The sequence below is a fragment of the Alternaria triticimaculans genome (genome assembly GCF_023758025.1).
Source record: "Alternaria triticimaculans strain BMP 0046 chromosome Unknown scaffold_22, whole genome shotgun sequence".
NCBI lineage: Eukaryota > Fungi > Ascomycota > Dothideomycetes > Pleosporales > Pleosporaceae > Alternaria > Alternaria triticimaculans.
The window spans coordinates 352,152-366,935 of NW_026055979.1; the positions used below are offsets into that span (position 1 = coordinate 352,152).

At 53.4% G+C, this 14,784-nt stretch overlaps 6 protein-coding genes across 6 annotated transcripts; 5 read left to right on the forward strand and 1 right to left on the reverse strand.

Annotated features, from left to right (window-relative positions):
• Positions 1 to 1,399: 1,399 nt before the first annotated feature.
• On the forward strand, positions 1,400 to 2,169 carry J4E78_009706 (uncharacterized protein; the record flags this gene model as incomplete). The annotated part of the gene is made up of 2 exons (XM_049370294.1): positions 1,400 to 1,491; positions 1,635 to 2,169. 2 exons carry the CDS (start codon positions 1,400 to 1,402, stop codon positions 2,167 to 2,169), a joined length of 627 nt encoding a protein of 208 aa, XP_049218041.1.
• A 2,152-nt stretch (positions 2,170 to 4,321) lies between these two features.
• Positions 4,322 to 4,898, forward strand: J4E78_009707 (uncharacterized protein; the record flags this gene model as incomplete). Its single annotated transcript, XM_049370295.1, has 2 exons — positions 4,322 to 4,332; positions 4,385 to 4,898. 2 exons carry the CDS (start codon positions 4,322 to 4,324, stop codon positions 4,896 to 4,898), a joined length of 525 nt encoding a protein of 174 aa, XP_049218042.1.
• A 391-nt stretch (positions 4,899 to 5,289) lies between these two features.
• Positions 5,290 to 5,998, forward strand: J4E78_009708 (uncharacterized protein; the record flags this gene model as incomplete). Its single annotated transcript, XM_049370296.1, has 2 exons — positions 5,290 to 5,345; positions 5,395 to 5,998. 2 exons carry the CDS (start codon positions 5,290 to 5,292, stop codon positions 5,996 to 5,998), a joined length of 660 nt encoding a protein of 219 aa, XP_049218043.1.
• A 2,872-nt stretch (positions 5,999 to 8,870) lies between these two features.
• Positions 8,871 to 9,225, forward strand: J4E78_009709 (uncharacterized protein; the record flags this gene model as incomplete). The annotated part of the gene is made up of 2 exons (XM_049370297.1): positions 8,871 to 8,923; positions 8,988 to 9,225. The coding sequence occupies 2 exons, from the start codon at positions 8,871 to 8,873 to the stop codon at positions 9,223 to 9,225; spliced, it is 291 nt and encodes a 96-aa protein (XP_049218044.1).
• Positions 9,226 to 10,883: 1,658 nt separating this feature from the next.
• J4E78_009710 (uncharacterized protein) lies at positions 10,884 to 12,562 on the reverse strand (the record flags this gene model as incomplete). The annotated part of the gene is made up of 5 exons (XM_049370298.1): positions 10,884 to 11,240; positions 11,293 to 12,163; positions 12,213 to 12,330; positions 12,378 to 12,486; positions 12,539 to 12,562. 5 exons carry the CDS (start codon positions 12,560 to 12,562, stop codon positions 10,884 to 10,886), a joined length of 1,479 nt encoding a protein of 492 aa, XP_049218045.1.
• Positions 12,563 to 13,092: 530 nt separating this feature from the next.
• J4E78_009711 (uncharacterized protein) lies at positions 13,093 to 14,683 on the forward strand (the record flags this gene model as incomplete). Its single annotated transcript, XM_049370299.1, has 2 exons — positions 13,093 to 13,850; positions 13,897 to 14,683. 2 exons carry the CDS (start codon positions 13,093 to 13,095, stop codon positions 14,681 to 14,683), a joined length of 1,545 nt encoding a protein of 514 aa, XP_049218046.1.
• Positions 14,684 to 14,784: the final 101 nt, after the last annotated feature.

A 14,784-nucleotide genomic window follows, 5' to 3' on the forward strand; every position in this document is an offset into this window, starting at 1 on the left:
CCGCTATGTTGTTCAGAGCTACGGCAAGAAGCTCGACCAGACCATTGCAGCCTTCACAGCCCAGAACGACACTCTCAATGCGGCGCGCACTCGCACAGTCGCGCAGAAGATCTCGACTTTCACTTGGGTCACTACACGTGATGGTCTCAGCCTCATTCCCCAAGCCATCAAGGAGGCTCGTCAACAAAAGAAGGGTCCAAAGAAGATGATTGTCGGACTAGTTTTGTACAATTTGCCCGACCGTGATTGCTCTGCTGGCGAGTCTGCCGGTGAGCTCAGCTCCGCCAACAACGGTCTCCAGATATACAAGAAGGAGTTTGTCGACAAGTACGCTAAACTTGTTTCTGAGGCCAGGGATCTCGACTTCGCCATTGTTCTCGAGCCCGACAGTCTGGGTAACGCCGTCACTAACCAGGGTGTTCCTTTCTGCGCCAATGCCACTCCAATCTACGAGGAGGGTATTGCGTATGCGATCTCCAAGTTGCAGTTCCCCAATGTACATCTGTACATCGATGCTGCGCACGGCGGCTGGCTAGGCTGGGCAGACAACCTGAAGCCGACTGCTGAGGTCTTCGGCAGGGTTGTTGCCATGGCGAAGAAGCTTAACCCTATGGCTAAGATCCGGGGTTTCTCCACCAACGTATCTAATTACAACTCCTTCCAAGCCAAGGTTCGCGAGAACTACACCGAGTACTCCCCATCGTGGGACGAGAGCCACTACGCCACCTCGCTCGCTCCTTACCTCGAGGCAGAGGGTCTGCCATCCCACTTCATCATCGACCAGGGTCGCGTCGCTCTTCCCGGTGCTCGTGAGGAGTGGGGTGAGTGGTGCAACGTTGAACCTGCCGGATTCGGTCCTCTACCTGGCTCCAAGCAGAACAACACCAACGTCGATTCTCTCGTCTGGATCAAGCCTGGTGGTGAGAGTGACGGAAAGTGCGGTCTTATTGGCGCACCGGCTGCTGGTGCTTGGTTCGACGAGTACGTGCAGATGCTGGTCAAGAACGCTGACCCGCCTCTGGCGCCAACCTACATGAAGAAGCCTCATGGTCCCAAGGCCTAAATATGGTGGAGCTGACCGAGTGTAAAGTACGTGGGTTTTGTTTAATGTACATATTAGATCGAATACTTAAGATTGTTCTAAGATATCTATCTTTTCAAAGTCTCACTGACCTTGCTACGCCATCCAGATATGACCTATTTTCAGGGCCCTCCAGGGCTATGCACTCTGTACCCACACGTGACTCCAAGCTAACCTCACCGCTGCCTAGCCTGGGCCTGCAATTATTTAGAGAAGGCAATTCTCTTGTGAGTCCGCCACAACAACGTCTTTGCAACAAATCTACGTCGAGTCCTTCCATCGAATTCTCAAACCCAACCCGATACCCGAGTCCACATTATGGCGACAGCCTTCTGGGACCGCGAGAAGGCCTACAAAGAGTGGGAGGAATTGCTCAAGCGGGCAACTAGTCCTGAGGAATCTGACAAGATGTAAGCCGATGAACTTAGCGCGTACTTCATCCACAATACACCTCTTTCTCATCCCTTCCATTATTTAATGGGCGGATTTAGTCATCGTGTATCTCGTGTGTGTTGCGGGAGTTCATCCACAATACACTAGCTAATCGTAACAGCGCCACAGCAAACCAGCTGAACTCGCCCCTACTTCGTCTACCTGGCGAGATCCGCAATCACATCTACACCTACATCTGCCGATCCATTACAGTCAAGCACGGGAAGCGTTCAGAAGTTTCCGGAAGCTCATGTCTCTTCACCAAAACCTTCCTCCTCGCCTGCAAACAATTCTACTGCGAGGCCATCGCACTCTTGTATACCCACGCGACGTTCGAGTTGTCTGGATGGGCAGGATGGGCAGCTCACGTAAGCCTCAACCCCAAATATCGCAACCTCATTTCCTCGCTATATTTGGACCATAATATTCTCCATACTGCAACACGGAAGGCTCGGGAGTTCAAGGCTGGTATAAGGACTGAATCTGATCTGCCTGGGGTTGAGAGGGTGCTTTTAAAGCAACCTACTAGGGCGAATGATGTATACATCAATGCGCTACAAGGAATGTTTGGAAAGCAGACCTTACAGGTCACCGACGAGGAGATTACAGATCCAGAAATGCTCTTTTTGATGCGATATTCTTCAATGCAAAGTTGAACTCATCGCGGATAGCGCATTCTTTCCCAATCTATTTTCCTTTAATCATGAGTAGCTGGATACCTAAGTATGTGAGGAAGCGATTTCAGACAAGTTGGGAGCGCAAGTCTCTGAGATCGATCCAGAAATTCTGATGGATATACTTAGTATCATTTGTAGCAACACACTAGAACTGGATCAAGAAATATCCTCCAGCTCGGCCCTATGCACGTGATGATCTGGCGCGTGATCTCCAGGGTCTAATCCCACCTGGGCAGTCTTGCAGCCACTTCCGCACGTACCCTCTGTATATAAAACACCTTGATCGCCGAAACCAGTCCTCTTGTCTTGTATTCCCACAGATTGTTCTCGGTAAGCCATCAGCTCATACAGTCCCGTGAGCAACTACGCTGACTGGTTGGTGTAGCCCACAAACCGTCAAACACACGTACCGGGGTAAGCGTTCTGACCATTGAACAACTTTCTGGGCTTCGATCCTGACCCCGCGTAGCAAAATGTCACGGCAGACAGCCACCTCACGTCAGCGTCGCGTGCTCACTTCCACAGAAGCTCGCGAGATGTAAGTACCTGGACCATTCAACCCTATCGAGACGACGGGCATCTGCTAACATGTATACAGCACCATTCAGAACCAGCTCGACTCACCTCTCTTACGGCTGCCAGGAGAGATACGCAATAAGATCTACGCGTACGCGTGTTCCCGCACTCAGGCCGTCTTCAACAACAGTCCTCGAGCCCGCAAGTCCACAGCCATCACATCCACCTGTTCTCAGATGCGCCATGAAGCCCGCGCCATCTTCTTCGCGCATGCGACTCTCGACTTGAGGGCGCTCTTGTTCTCGGAGTTCCCACAGACGCTTCCACACGCGGACTTCCAGCTCGTCACTTCCATCCATCTACGATCGCAACGAATTACAAGGCTCCTACGGGAGGACGGGCATTTTGTAGCGGATAGACAGGGAGCCAAACTCTTTCCGGGACTGGAGCGAGTATATGTCTCTGGTTGGAGTAAATCGCGCATGCCAAAGGATAGTTTGGGGGTTGACGCGCTGCGGACTTGGGCGGGAAATGCGGACTTGCAAGTGGCCCCCAGCTCAGCGTTCTAGAGATCATCGCAAGGGCGAGTTCCGCATACGGGAATGACGAGGGTATTGATACGTCATAAGAGAGACTCTACTACAGAAGCGGCTAACAGTCGCACATTCTACACTAGTTCATGAAATCACTCCAGGATCTTGGACCTACTTCTTTCCACCACCCGCTGTCCACGTATTAAGGTCAATCTATCTGCTTCCACACTCACACCATATCGGAGTCATGGCCTCACCCCCAGCCATGCGACGTAGCAGCGCTATGTCAGACATGTAGTTTAGCCAGTTCCCACGCAAATAATCAAACAAACTCACTAACACTTTATCTAGTACGCTTCAGAATCAGCTTAATTCCCCGCTTCTCCGACTTCCAGGCGAGATCCGCAACAAGATCTATGTGTACACATTCAGCGCTATGTACATTCGTATATACCGCTGGAGTGAGTACACGTACGAAAGATTCACGGCCCTCATATCAACCTGTTCTCAGCTCCGCTATGAAGCCCGTGCGATATTCTTCGACCGTGTGACCTACAGGGTCTCCGATAAGGATCATTCGTGGATCAAGCGGATCTCAAGGCTACCCGTTTATCAACTTATGACATCCGTTCGCATGCACTATAGCGGCGTGGATGAGCTGTGGAAGCTAGAGCGTCCAGCCTTTCCGGCTTTGAAGCGAGTATACGTATTGGCTTCACCCATGGGATCGCATATGACTTATCTCATACGTCATAACCTGCGAGCTTGCACTAGAAACCAGGATCTTGAAATCATCTTTGAGAAAGCTGGGTAAGGGTATGGGAAGGGTCCTGTTAGGTGAGAGCGCGACGCGTACGTCATAGCGTCTTCTGCTACCTAAAAGGGAAATAGCCACTAGTTATTCGCTTCCTCTACTCGAATCAACAACAACTCACTCTCACCTCGCTTACCAAGACACTCCAACATTTGGCCTTTAGCTGTGATTACTTCTGTCCTTCGTCGGCTTACCCACTTTATCCTCCCGCGCGATACTCACAATGCAGAGTGATCTCGCACCTGCAGTATTGCCTTGCGACAGCGCAATGTCGGAAATGTAAGCCTGAAAGACCCAGAAGCACGCGCACGACAACTAACACCTCGGCTAGTACGCTCAAGAACCAGCTCGACTCACCTCTTCTTCGCCTCCCAGCCGAAATTCGAAACAAGATCTACACCTACGTTTCGCTCTCTACGAAGATCGAAGTGATAGGAGTCTTGGAAGACCTGTCTCCAAATTACACCTTCTATCTACGAGCTCCGGGATTTGTCAAAAGCTGCAAGCAGATCCACCACGAAGCCACGACGTTGCTCTACAGTCTAGCCACTTTCGACATCACCAACCACAGCTGGGGCTTCCTGCGCCAGAGTGGCTTCATTCGCACCATTCGCACCCTAATTACCTCAATCAGGATGTCGGGTTTCTTGGCTGATTCCGTAATTTCTGGTCGTGAACGTTCACGTCCTTGGGGATCAGCGTCATCAGCAGGAGACCTACCAGGTCTTGAGAGAGTGCACTTACAGAGTGTATACTGGGGTCGGAAGGACAACTATTCAGCAGCTATGAGCAAATGGTTTGAAAATGAATCACTCGAGATCATCTTTGATCATTACGCTGGCTAGGAAAGTCGTCACTCACGGTCTACGAAAAGACTGTGTTGATTAAGAGTACGAGAGTAGTTGGAACAGCATTTTGCACAATTTAAGGGTCGTTTCAGTTCCATGCACCGTTGATAGACCGTGTACCCAGTTGCTACGAAATCGTAGGCCGCGAGAATGAAGCACTCAGCAGTCCCCACCCCCCGAGCAGCTCAAGAGATGCAAGGTCTGAGAAGTGACCTTAGAGGCAAATGGGCCTGATTAGTCACAAAAGTTACTTAGGTAGTCGATTTCCGCACTAGCGCCTTCCGAGATAGCGCAGTAAACACTGCCTTCACTTCTCAATCTTTCTATCTCCCTCCGCCCACCACCTACAACCAGAGTCAAGCGCCTCTAATCTCCGCGCCCCTGCGATATGGAGCCCAACGCTTCCTCCGCGGCCCTCCTGGGCCAAGAGACTGAAGCAAACATGTAAGCTCGCTGTCTCTCACCAGTCGCACGTACTAACACATGAGCCAAGCACTCTCAGAAACCAGCTCGAGTCGCCGCTTCTCCGCCTGCCCGCTGAGCTGCGAAACAAGATCTACACCTACGTCGGTCTTTCCACTACGATTGAAGTTATTGTTATTGCAAATCATATGCCACAAGCCAAGGATTGGGGTTCGGCAAAGCTCAAAGTCGGGCTTCCCGGCCTCCTCAGTACTTGTAAACAGATCCGACAAGAAGCCACTTCTCTGATAGGCAAATCTGCCATCCTCGATCTCTCGAAGATAGACCCCCGCTCATGGCTAGAGCCCCGTTGCAAGAACAAGTTCAGCGAGCTCATCACCTCAGTTAGAATTGATTACGAGTTTGCCGAGGTTGCTTCAGGCGTTTCTTCTCTATACCTTGGCCAGACCATGCGAGCAAAAAAGTCTCCCGCAAGCTGGCTACCAAGCCTAGAGAGGGTTCATGTCAAATCGTGGGGGTGGAGGCCCTTTGAGGACAGCGAGAAGATAAAGTCGGGCTTGAGGCTCTGGTGCAAGCAAGATAATCTGGAAGTCATCTTCGAGGACCTTCTCTATTGGCGGGACGGAAATGGGACCAAATATTGCGCTGGTGAGTGGAAAGAAGTCTACGACTAAGGAGTCACTTCGATCGCTGAGCTGAGCCCGTTCCTGGTGCTTTTTACTCCCTCATAGCAACTTGGCGCTCGGTGTAATACTAGACTTGACCACGGGGAGGTGCCTTTCCCATAGCAGCGTAGCGATGGGAACGATCGTATATCAAGACCAATGAAAAGCAGCTTCACAAAAGGAAATGAGGAAGCTTTAAAGTCACGTTACCTTCGTAACTTGTTGGAAACAATAGTGACCTTGGGTAGTCCAAGCTTCCGACTGAATCACGGTACTAGCTCTTGGCGAGCTAGCAAATTACATGATGAATCTATCACTCTTTTTCGAGCTCACTACTTAGTTCCGACCCCCACCGAGCAGCTCAAATCAACATACCCTGTATTTCCCCCCACACACGCAAAATGGCAACGCCATCTACAGCCGATGGACTCAACACCGCCATGTCAAAAATGTATGTCCACTACCATTCCCCGCACTTCCCACTGACAACTTTCCCAGTACATCCGCCAATCAACTGACCTCCCCGCTCCTTCGCCTGCCCGCTGAGCTGCGAAACCAGATCTATACCTACGTCGGCCTCTCTACTATCATCAAAGCCGTCCAATCTGAAGGGTATTTCACGTGCAGCTTCCAGCTTCCAAAAGAACTCGAGGCATGCAAACAAATCCGACACGAAGCCACCTCAATAGTATACAGATCAGCTCTCTTCGATCTTACTCAGTGTCACACGGGTGCCTGGCTGAACGGCAGCTGCCAACACGGAATCGGCGAGTTCGTTACCTCGATTAAGATCGGGGGTCGTATTGCATGCCACGTTTTATGCTATCTTCGAAAAGTTAAAGAACCTCAAGGACTGCAATTTCCGACTAAATGGCTGCCGAACGTAGAGAAGATTTATATCGAGTCTGACGAATGGGGGCAACTGTGGGGGTTTACCATGGACACAGCACTGGAGATCTTGTGCAAGAAGGATACGCTGCAAGTCATCTTTGTATGACTGAGAGAATGGGCGGCGTGCAGGGAAAGGGTACTTTAGACGTCACGAGAACTGGCTAGTCAACAAAGAAGCGGATCGTAGTATCAGTCCTTGGCTAGGCAAGCTAGTGCATTGCGAATAAATCGACCTCGGAAGCACTCACTTCACATTGCCCACACAGTTCCGTCAACTACACACTAGCCACAATCAACTTACTCTACTTCTCAGTCTGTCCACAGAATGGAAACTTCTTCTAGAGCCGTCGTATCTTCCACCGCTATGTCCCAAATGTAAGACCCTCGCCATCCACTCAACACCACCCACTAACGGATGCGCCTAGTACTCTTACCAACGCCCTCACATCCCCCCTCCTCCGTCTCCCTGCCGAATTACGCAACATGATCTACACCTACGTAGGTCTCGCGACTATCATCCGACCCTACAGCTTGGAAACTCCAAACACCGCCAACACCGCCCCCATCAAGTACGCCCTCGAACTCCCAGGCTTCCTCTCAGCCTCTCAGCAAATCCGAAAAGAAGCCACCACCCTCATATACAAGCACTCTCTCTTCGATTTCGACGTGTTTGACTTATGCTCGTGGCCACCAATTAGCACCTACAACCACGAGATCAGCGAATTTATCACCTCGATTAGGATTTCGAGGTGTCTTGCGATCGAGATTACACTCGAGATTAGAAATGGTAGAGACCTCGGAGAGCTCAAGTTTTCGAACTACCGGCTTCCGAATCTGAAGAAGGTGTGTGTTGGGCCTTGCGAAACGAGGCGGCCGTGGGAAAATGCTGTGAGGATGGCGCTGAAGGTTTGGTGTGGGAAGGGGGATTTGGAGGTTAGTTTTGGGGTGGAGGGTTTGTGAGATAGGGGATGGGCTGGGGAAGGGGACTTTTAGACGTTACGAGGGTTGACTAGTTAAGGGAAAGACGGACTGAAGTAGTTTGTGTTGGCTAAACAGTACAATACAATACACGATAGATGGATCGCTCTCTTCGAGTTCCCAACTGAGTTCCGTCGACCTTAACCTCCCACAGATGCCCAGGTATCCAGATCTCTACCAATATGTCAACATACCCCCATCATCCCTAAACTCAACTACCAAATCCTCCTTGTGAAACCACTCCCTCAGCGTACCTCTAATTATCTTACATCCCCACTGAGAAGATGACCATATCACCTCCACCCTCTCCAAATTCGGCAGTGGGCACCCAAAGAAAGGCCTGCCTCTGTCCGCATGAACGTATCCAGCAACTTGACTCGAAAGCACCCTGCAAAGCTGCAACTTAGTACAGCTCTTCGCCTCGACGCAACACGTGACCCAAGAGGAGCTGTCTCCACGGGTGATGTCGCAGGTGGCGTTTGCGTAGATGAGAGCTGTGGCTTCGCTGCGGATTTGCTTACACGTGCGCAGAAAGGGTGGAATAGTGTAGGGGCATAGGCGTTTGGAGGAGCTCTGCATGTTGAGGACTTCTATTTTGGTTGAGAGACCGATGAAGGTGTAGATCTTGTTGCGGAGTTCAGCGGGTAGGCGGAGGAATGGGGATGTGGGATAAGGGCTAGGTAGCTGGTTAGTGGAGGTTAATAGATGTATAATGGGGTGCGTACATCGCCGACATCGCGCTGTTGGTCTGGGTGGCTGCAGGTGTGGTTGCGGTTGTGGCTGTAGTCTCCATGTTGGGCAGGTAGGAGAGGCTGTGTATCTTGATCTCGAACAATGCCCAGGTGGGTGGTATAACGGCAGATAAGCTAGCAGCACCGCTAGTGCTCTAACCGCACTAGTCTAAATTATGCGAAATACAGTGAACTGTTTGTCCGCTCCAAGTCCTCATCCCTGTTCAGTCACCTACCCACTAGCCGAAACCACTACACCTACATTCTCCAACCCACACACAATGGAACCTCCATCTTCTACAGCCGTTGAAGTCGCCACTGCCATGTCCGTCATGTACGTCTCCGCCCCCTGCGCCGTCACTAAACACCATCATCCACCTACTAACGCACACGTCTAGCACCCTTACCAACACCCTCACATCCCCTCTCCTCCGCCTCCCCGCTGAGTTGCGCAACAAGATCTATATCTACGTAGGCCACTCTGAACAGATCCACATTGCGGCGACCATTACCAATGCAAGCCCTGGCGATCCAACCCGCAACCCTTCCAAATTCACCATGCAGTTCCACCTCCCAGGTCTCCTCTCCACCTGCCAACAGACCCGCTCCGAAGCTACCGCGCTCGTATACGCCTAAATCACCATCGACACCCTCCCTGGAGACGCATGGTACTGGCTATGCTCAAAATCTTCACATCAACTTTACGCGCACGTTACTTTAGTCTGTATCAGCGAATGGTTTGCCGACCTCATGGAGCGCGAGTTTGAAGAGCGCGTGAGGAACTCGCAAGACACCAAATGCTGCACCTTGCACCTGCCACGTTTGAAGCGTGTGCATGTTATTTGTAGGTTCTGGGCTGTGAAACTTTTGGATGGCTCGTTCATGAGGGAAGCGATAGGAAAGTGGTTTGGCAAGGAGGAGTCTTTGGATATTGTCTTTAAGGTGGGCTTTGATCTTGGATGTCGGCCTCCTAGCTCGCTCCAGGAAACACGGGATATGTTCGACGATTTTTAGCGGGATGGGATTGAAGATTGAGGGAGTAGAAACGGATGGGACTGGATACAAGGGAGGATATGGGAGCCGAGAATTGGAACACCTGCAAGTCAGCTCCTTACTCGCTCAATACGCATCTTGCTTTTCGAGTGTCGGATTAGGATTCTCTCTTAAAGAAAGGTATCAGCACCTTCTACACCATCAACACTCCAACCCGAGCTGCAACCTCACCATCCAGATATCAATCTCACTATCCGCGATGTAAAACACATTCTCTCACCAAAACACGACCAACTAACCAAACCCCCACCTCACCTTACCCCAGACTATCCTCCCACACCCGCAGAAACTCCACCTCCACCTCCTTCCCCTTCCCAGATCACCACATCACCGCCTGAAATCGGCACGCGTGTTGTAAGACCTCAGCCGAGTTTAATCCCCACCAGCTATCCACATCTCCATTAGCTCGTCAACACCCCCCTAAGCCCCCTAAACTCAACTACAAGGTCTAGACCAGGGTGTCAGTATTCCCCTCGGCGCACTCTTATCGTGGAGAGAGATAGTAGAAGGAGGTATCAGCGGTGTTGAAGAAAGAGCCAGGAAAGAGATGACTCCCACCACCGCCCCTCCGCCTCCCCCACCCACCCCGGGGCGGGGGAGGGAGAATTTTATGGTCGTGCTGAGGGCGAGGGATGCGTAGATTTTGAGTCGTAGTTCGGCTGGAAGGCGGAGCAGCGGCGATGTACGTTGGTTGCGGAGAGTGCTGGGGGTGTGATTAGTAGGTGCTGTGGTGTTGAGTTGATGGTGGGGTTGGCGGGGCTGGCGGACGCGTACATTTCAGACATGGTAGTGTCGCATCTGATTGTTGATGATTTCTTCAGGCTGGGAGAATTAGGAAATGTAAGATATCACGTGGGAATTTAGGCATGTTGGTCTTGGCTGGTACGCAGTCGACCGAATTCAACCTCTATCAGACACCCTCATATCAACGGCACCAAATCATCCTCCAAGAACCAATCCGTCAGCGCCACAGCTATCGGCGTTCAAATCTGGAAGGGAGAGTTGCAGCTCGGGTTGGAGTATGTGATAGCTTGGTCCGTAGATATCATGCCCGCGAGTGGGGATTTGGTTATGATTAGGCTGGAAAGGGCTGTGCGATGAGCACTTCTTGCAGCTTTACGTACTGAGGGAGCTGATTCAAACATCTGTTGAAGATTGGTATATAACATCGCACACACTAACGATATCACAGCTCCTTCCCATTCTCTCCCCACACACACATATCCCCAACCCCAACCCCCCTACAACCCAAACTGCCCCTCCACCTCCCTCCTCTTCTGCTCCCTCTCCATCTCCTGGCGAATCCGCTCAACCTCCTCCGTCATGCCCTTCTCGCCCTTCTTTTTCTGCCTCTCCTCATACAGCGCTCTCCCTTTCATAATCCTCGCCACAATCTCCGCGGCGTTTACGTTTTGGAAGTCGTGGTTAGCGATTTCGCGGTACATGTTGAGGGCCTTGGGGACGGCGTAGGGGTCGAAGGCGAGGGGCATGAAGGTGGTTTTGCCGTGGTAGACGGTGAGGGGTTGGGCGTAGGGGAGCGTGTGCAGGAAGGCTTTGCTGAGGGAGAAGGGGGCGCCGAAGATGGCGGCGTGGACGTACTAGGATATATGTGTTAGTGGGTGTGTGTGGGAAAGGGAGGGAGGGACGTACTTTGCATTGGAGGACGCAGAGGCCGCGCTCGAAGATGTTCATGATGGGGTAGTTTATGCCTTTCCAGTGGTTGATGACTTCGTCGTCGTGGATGCCGGCGATGAGGAAGATGGGGCCGTAGTCTTCGCCGGACTTTTCTATACGCGCTGCCTTTGCTTCGTCGGTGTACCAGCCGCCCTCCTTGGCGCTTTCCTCTTCGGACTGTGTGACGAGGCGGAGGAACTCGATGTGACCCGAGGAGAATAGATCCCAGCCTCCGTCGACATAGATGACCTTTTGGCCGGGCTTGACACCCTTGCCCTTGACCAACTCGTGGAACTTGCCCTTTTCTTCCTTGACGGGTCCGAGTGCTGAGGCGGTCGAGGCCTGGCGGACGGTGCCGGGGCGCGGCGCAGTGGGCGATGTTGGCGAGGTTACAGTATTGCTGGTGGTTGTCCTCCGTAGCTTGACGGGTCGCGAAGCATGCCAGTACCACACGTCGCAGCCGGGCGCGCGACCTGAGGCGTCGGTCGCATAGTCCTTGATGCGCTGAAGCATCTCCTCTCCCGTCTTTAACCGCTCCTTCTCGTCACCCGGGCCCTCGTCTCCGGACAGCCTCTTCTCCAGCGATGGTATAAAGTGCGACTTGGTGCACAGCAGCATGCGGCCCACGAGGTCGGTTGTCGAGATGCCGGGTGTGCGCTTAACCACCTTGAACCTGCCTGCTGCCTTGACATAGCGGTAACAGTCCTTTCCGTCGCTGTCGGAGGTGATGTCATCGCCGTGGACGACGTATTGGCAGCCGTAGTGGGTGATCCAGGGCAGCGAGGTTACGTAGGGCGCCCTCGGGACGGCTTTGGTAGCCCATCGGCAGGCTTCGACGGCGGCGACACTGATGTTGTTAGCTATGAAGGCGGCGCATTCGTTGTGGTTGTGCGCACCGCTCGTCCAGGCGCATCACCGTCGGGCCCTTGTTCTCCATGATGGACTCATCCGAGTGCACACCGACGAACAGCTCGTTGCCCAGCTGGCGCGCCTGCAGCATGGCGCCCGCATGGCCTGGTACCTGTAAGCGCTGAACATCTCGAATGCGGCAGCCGGCATACCGTGATGAGCAAAGTCGAAACAACCATCAACCCATATGCGCTGCTCCGAAACCTCGACGTCTTCCTGAGGATCCACGGGCCACTGTCCCTCTGAGGGAATCCACTCTCCCTGTGTTTCGTCAGTTGTTTGCGCAGCCTGGGCGTGGGTGGGCGGTGCGTACTCGTGCGCTCTGTCTGCGCTGCATCGTGACGTGGGGTAGTTGGCGGGGCTGGCGCAACACACAACAGTATAGCGGAACCTGGTTGTGATGGAGTGTCTAGGAGAGAGTCGGACGGTGTCGAGTCTGAACCGCGGGACTGGAAAGCTTGGAAGCTTGGAGCTTGGAAGCAGCACCTGCCACTCTGGATTCAGCCTAACGTGCTGATAGCCGCACGTGGGCAAATGGCATAGTCAGTGAAGCTATGGCAATGTAGGCGACAGGGGCAGAGGCGGTGGGCAGGGATGGGCCTCGGGCGGCTTGTTCCTGCGTCGGGATAGGTTCTCACGGTATCAGCTGTAGCCGCGAATCGAAACACGTTTTCGTTTTGCGCGCCAGTATCTGCCTTATAGCGTGCAGTCCCGTCTGCGTGTCTTCTCACCTACATTCTAACGAAGACACCGTAGTATATTTACAAGTAGGTATAGCAATGCGGCAATGTTATCAGGGTCCGTGGTGAAACAGCCCCTGATCCCTCGGTAGCCCCACACGTCTGGGAAAGCACATGGGCTACCAGCATGGCCGACAACTCCAGCCAGGGCCTCTTCTCCCGCCGCCCCTCGTTTTTCGGCGGCAAGACCAAGGGACAAGGACACAAGCAAACAAACTCGACCCTCGCGCCGCCCCAACTCAACATCACCCCCGCGGCCACCCCCGGGCTAAAGACACCCCCTCTCCAACTCGACCAATACGAGTTTCCCGCCCGGCTCGCAGCGACGCCACCTCGACGCAGGCACGCCAGCAGCAGGCACAGCATCGCCTCGTCCGTCACCGATCTCGGGTCCACGCTGCGGAGGTCACGGTCCGCCTCGCTTCGCACCAACGCGTCGGCCTCGTCCTCGCATAAGAGGACCCCCTCGGCCACCCTGGCCCTCACCTACTCCCCCGAGAAGGCCCCCGTGCCCGCCAGTGTGACGAATGCCTCGCGGCCCGCCCTCTCCATATCCACCTTTTCGCGCAGCAAGCAAAAAAGCAGCGAGAACGTCAAGACCGAGGGTGGCAGCGTCCAGCAATCCCAGGCCCAGGTCTACGAGAAGAGCCCCCTCAGCGCCGTCGACAAGCCCAAGACTCCCTTCGCCAACATGGCTGTCCCTATCCCGCTGCGCCATCCGCCCTCCCAGAAGGAGATCCTCCAGGCAAACCAGCAGTCCAACCGCACATTAGCACCTGCTGCGCCCATCCCCGTCCCCAACGGCTCCAACCCCAACCTCGTCTTCCAGCACATCCACGAGCTCGCCTCCAAACGCATATCCACCCTCGACTACCTGCGGAAGGCGTAAGTCCTCTCCTTCCACATCGTCACCATAACTAACACCCCCCAGCCACGAAGGCCGCATCTACTGGTTCAACACGCTCCTCTTCTCCAAAACAGACCTCACGCGCCTCCCCTCCTTCACCACGCGCAACCAAGCCCGGCGCGCCACCCACTACCTCCTCCTCGGCTTCTCGCTCCCCACCATCCTCGACCTAAACGCAAATTCCCCGTCCGACTACCTCAAAGCCCTCAACGCCCTCTTACTAGAATTCGAACAATACCAATCCATCCACCCGGCCGACGGCTCCACCCCGTCCTCGCTCTCCCGCGCCCGCCTCCCCCAAATGTTCAAGCGCGCAAACATGGGAATGGGAATGGGCATGGGCATGTCAATGGGGAGTAAAGGCCGGCGGTCCAGCAGCGCAAATGGCGATTTCCCACTGCTCACTCCAAGCAATAGTTTCACCGGCAGTGAAACAAGCGGTGGTATGGGCGGCGGGTTTGACTCCCCGCCTACAACAGACGATTCCTTGCTCCCGAATGAAAGCTACACGCATCTCCAGACTCCGAGCTTACCGTTCGACCCCGATTTCTTCAGCACGTTTGCGACGCTGTGCGATGTCTTGATTGATTGTTATACCAAGATACTTAGTATGCTTAGTACGCCGGAGAGTGTGGCGAGTGCGGGGGGTGGAGTGCCTAGTTTGGTGGGGGATCTGTTTAACAAGGCGGATGCGCGGGTGAGGAAGATTATTCTTGCGGGGGTTGTGCGCGAGTTTGAGGATAGTTGTCGGGCGGGGTTGAAGAGTGAGGTTGGCGGTGTGGGCAAGGTTGTTCTTGGGGGGTTGATGTAGGAATGCATTTGAATGGATGGAGTGGTATGGAAAGAGGATGATTTATGCGGCGGAATTATGATCTGGGCACTTTATGATATCCAACAAGGTACACGGATGGG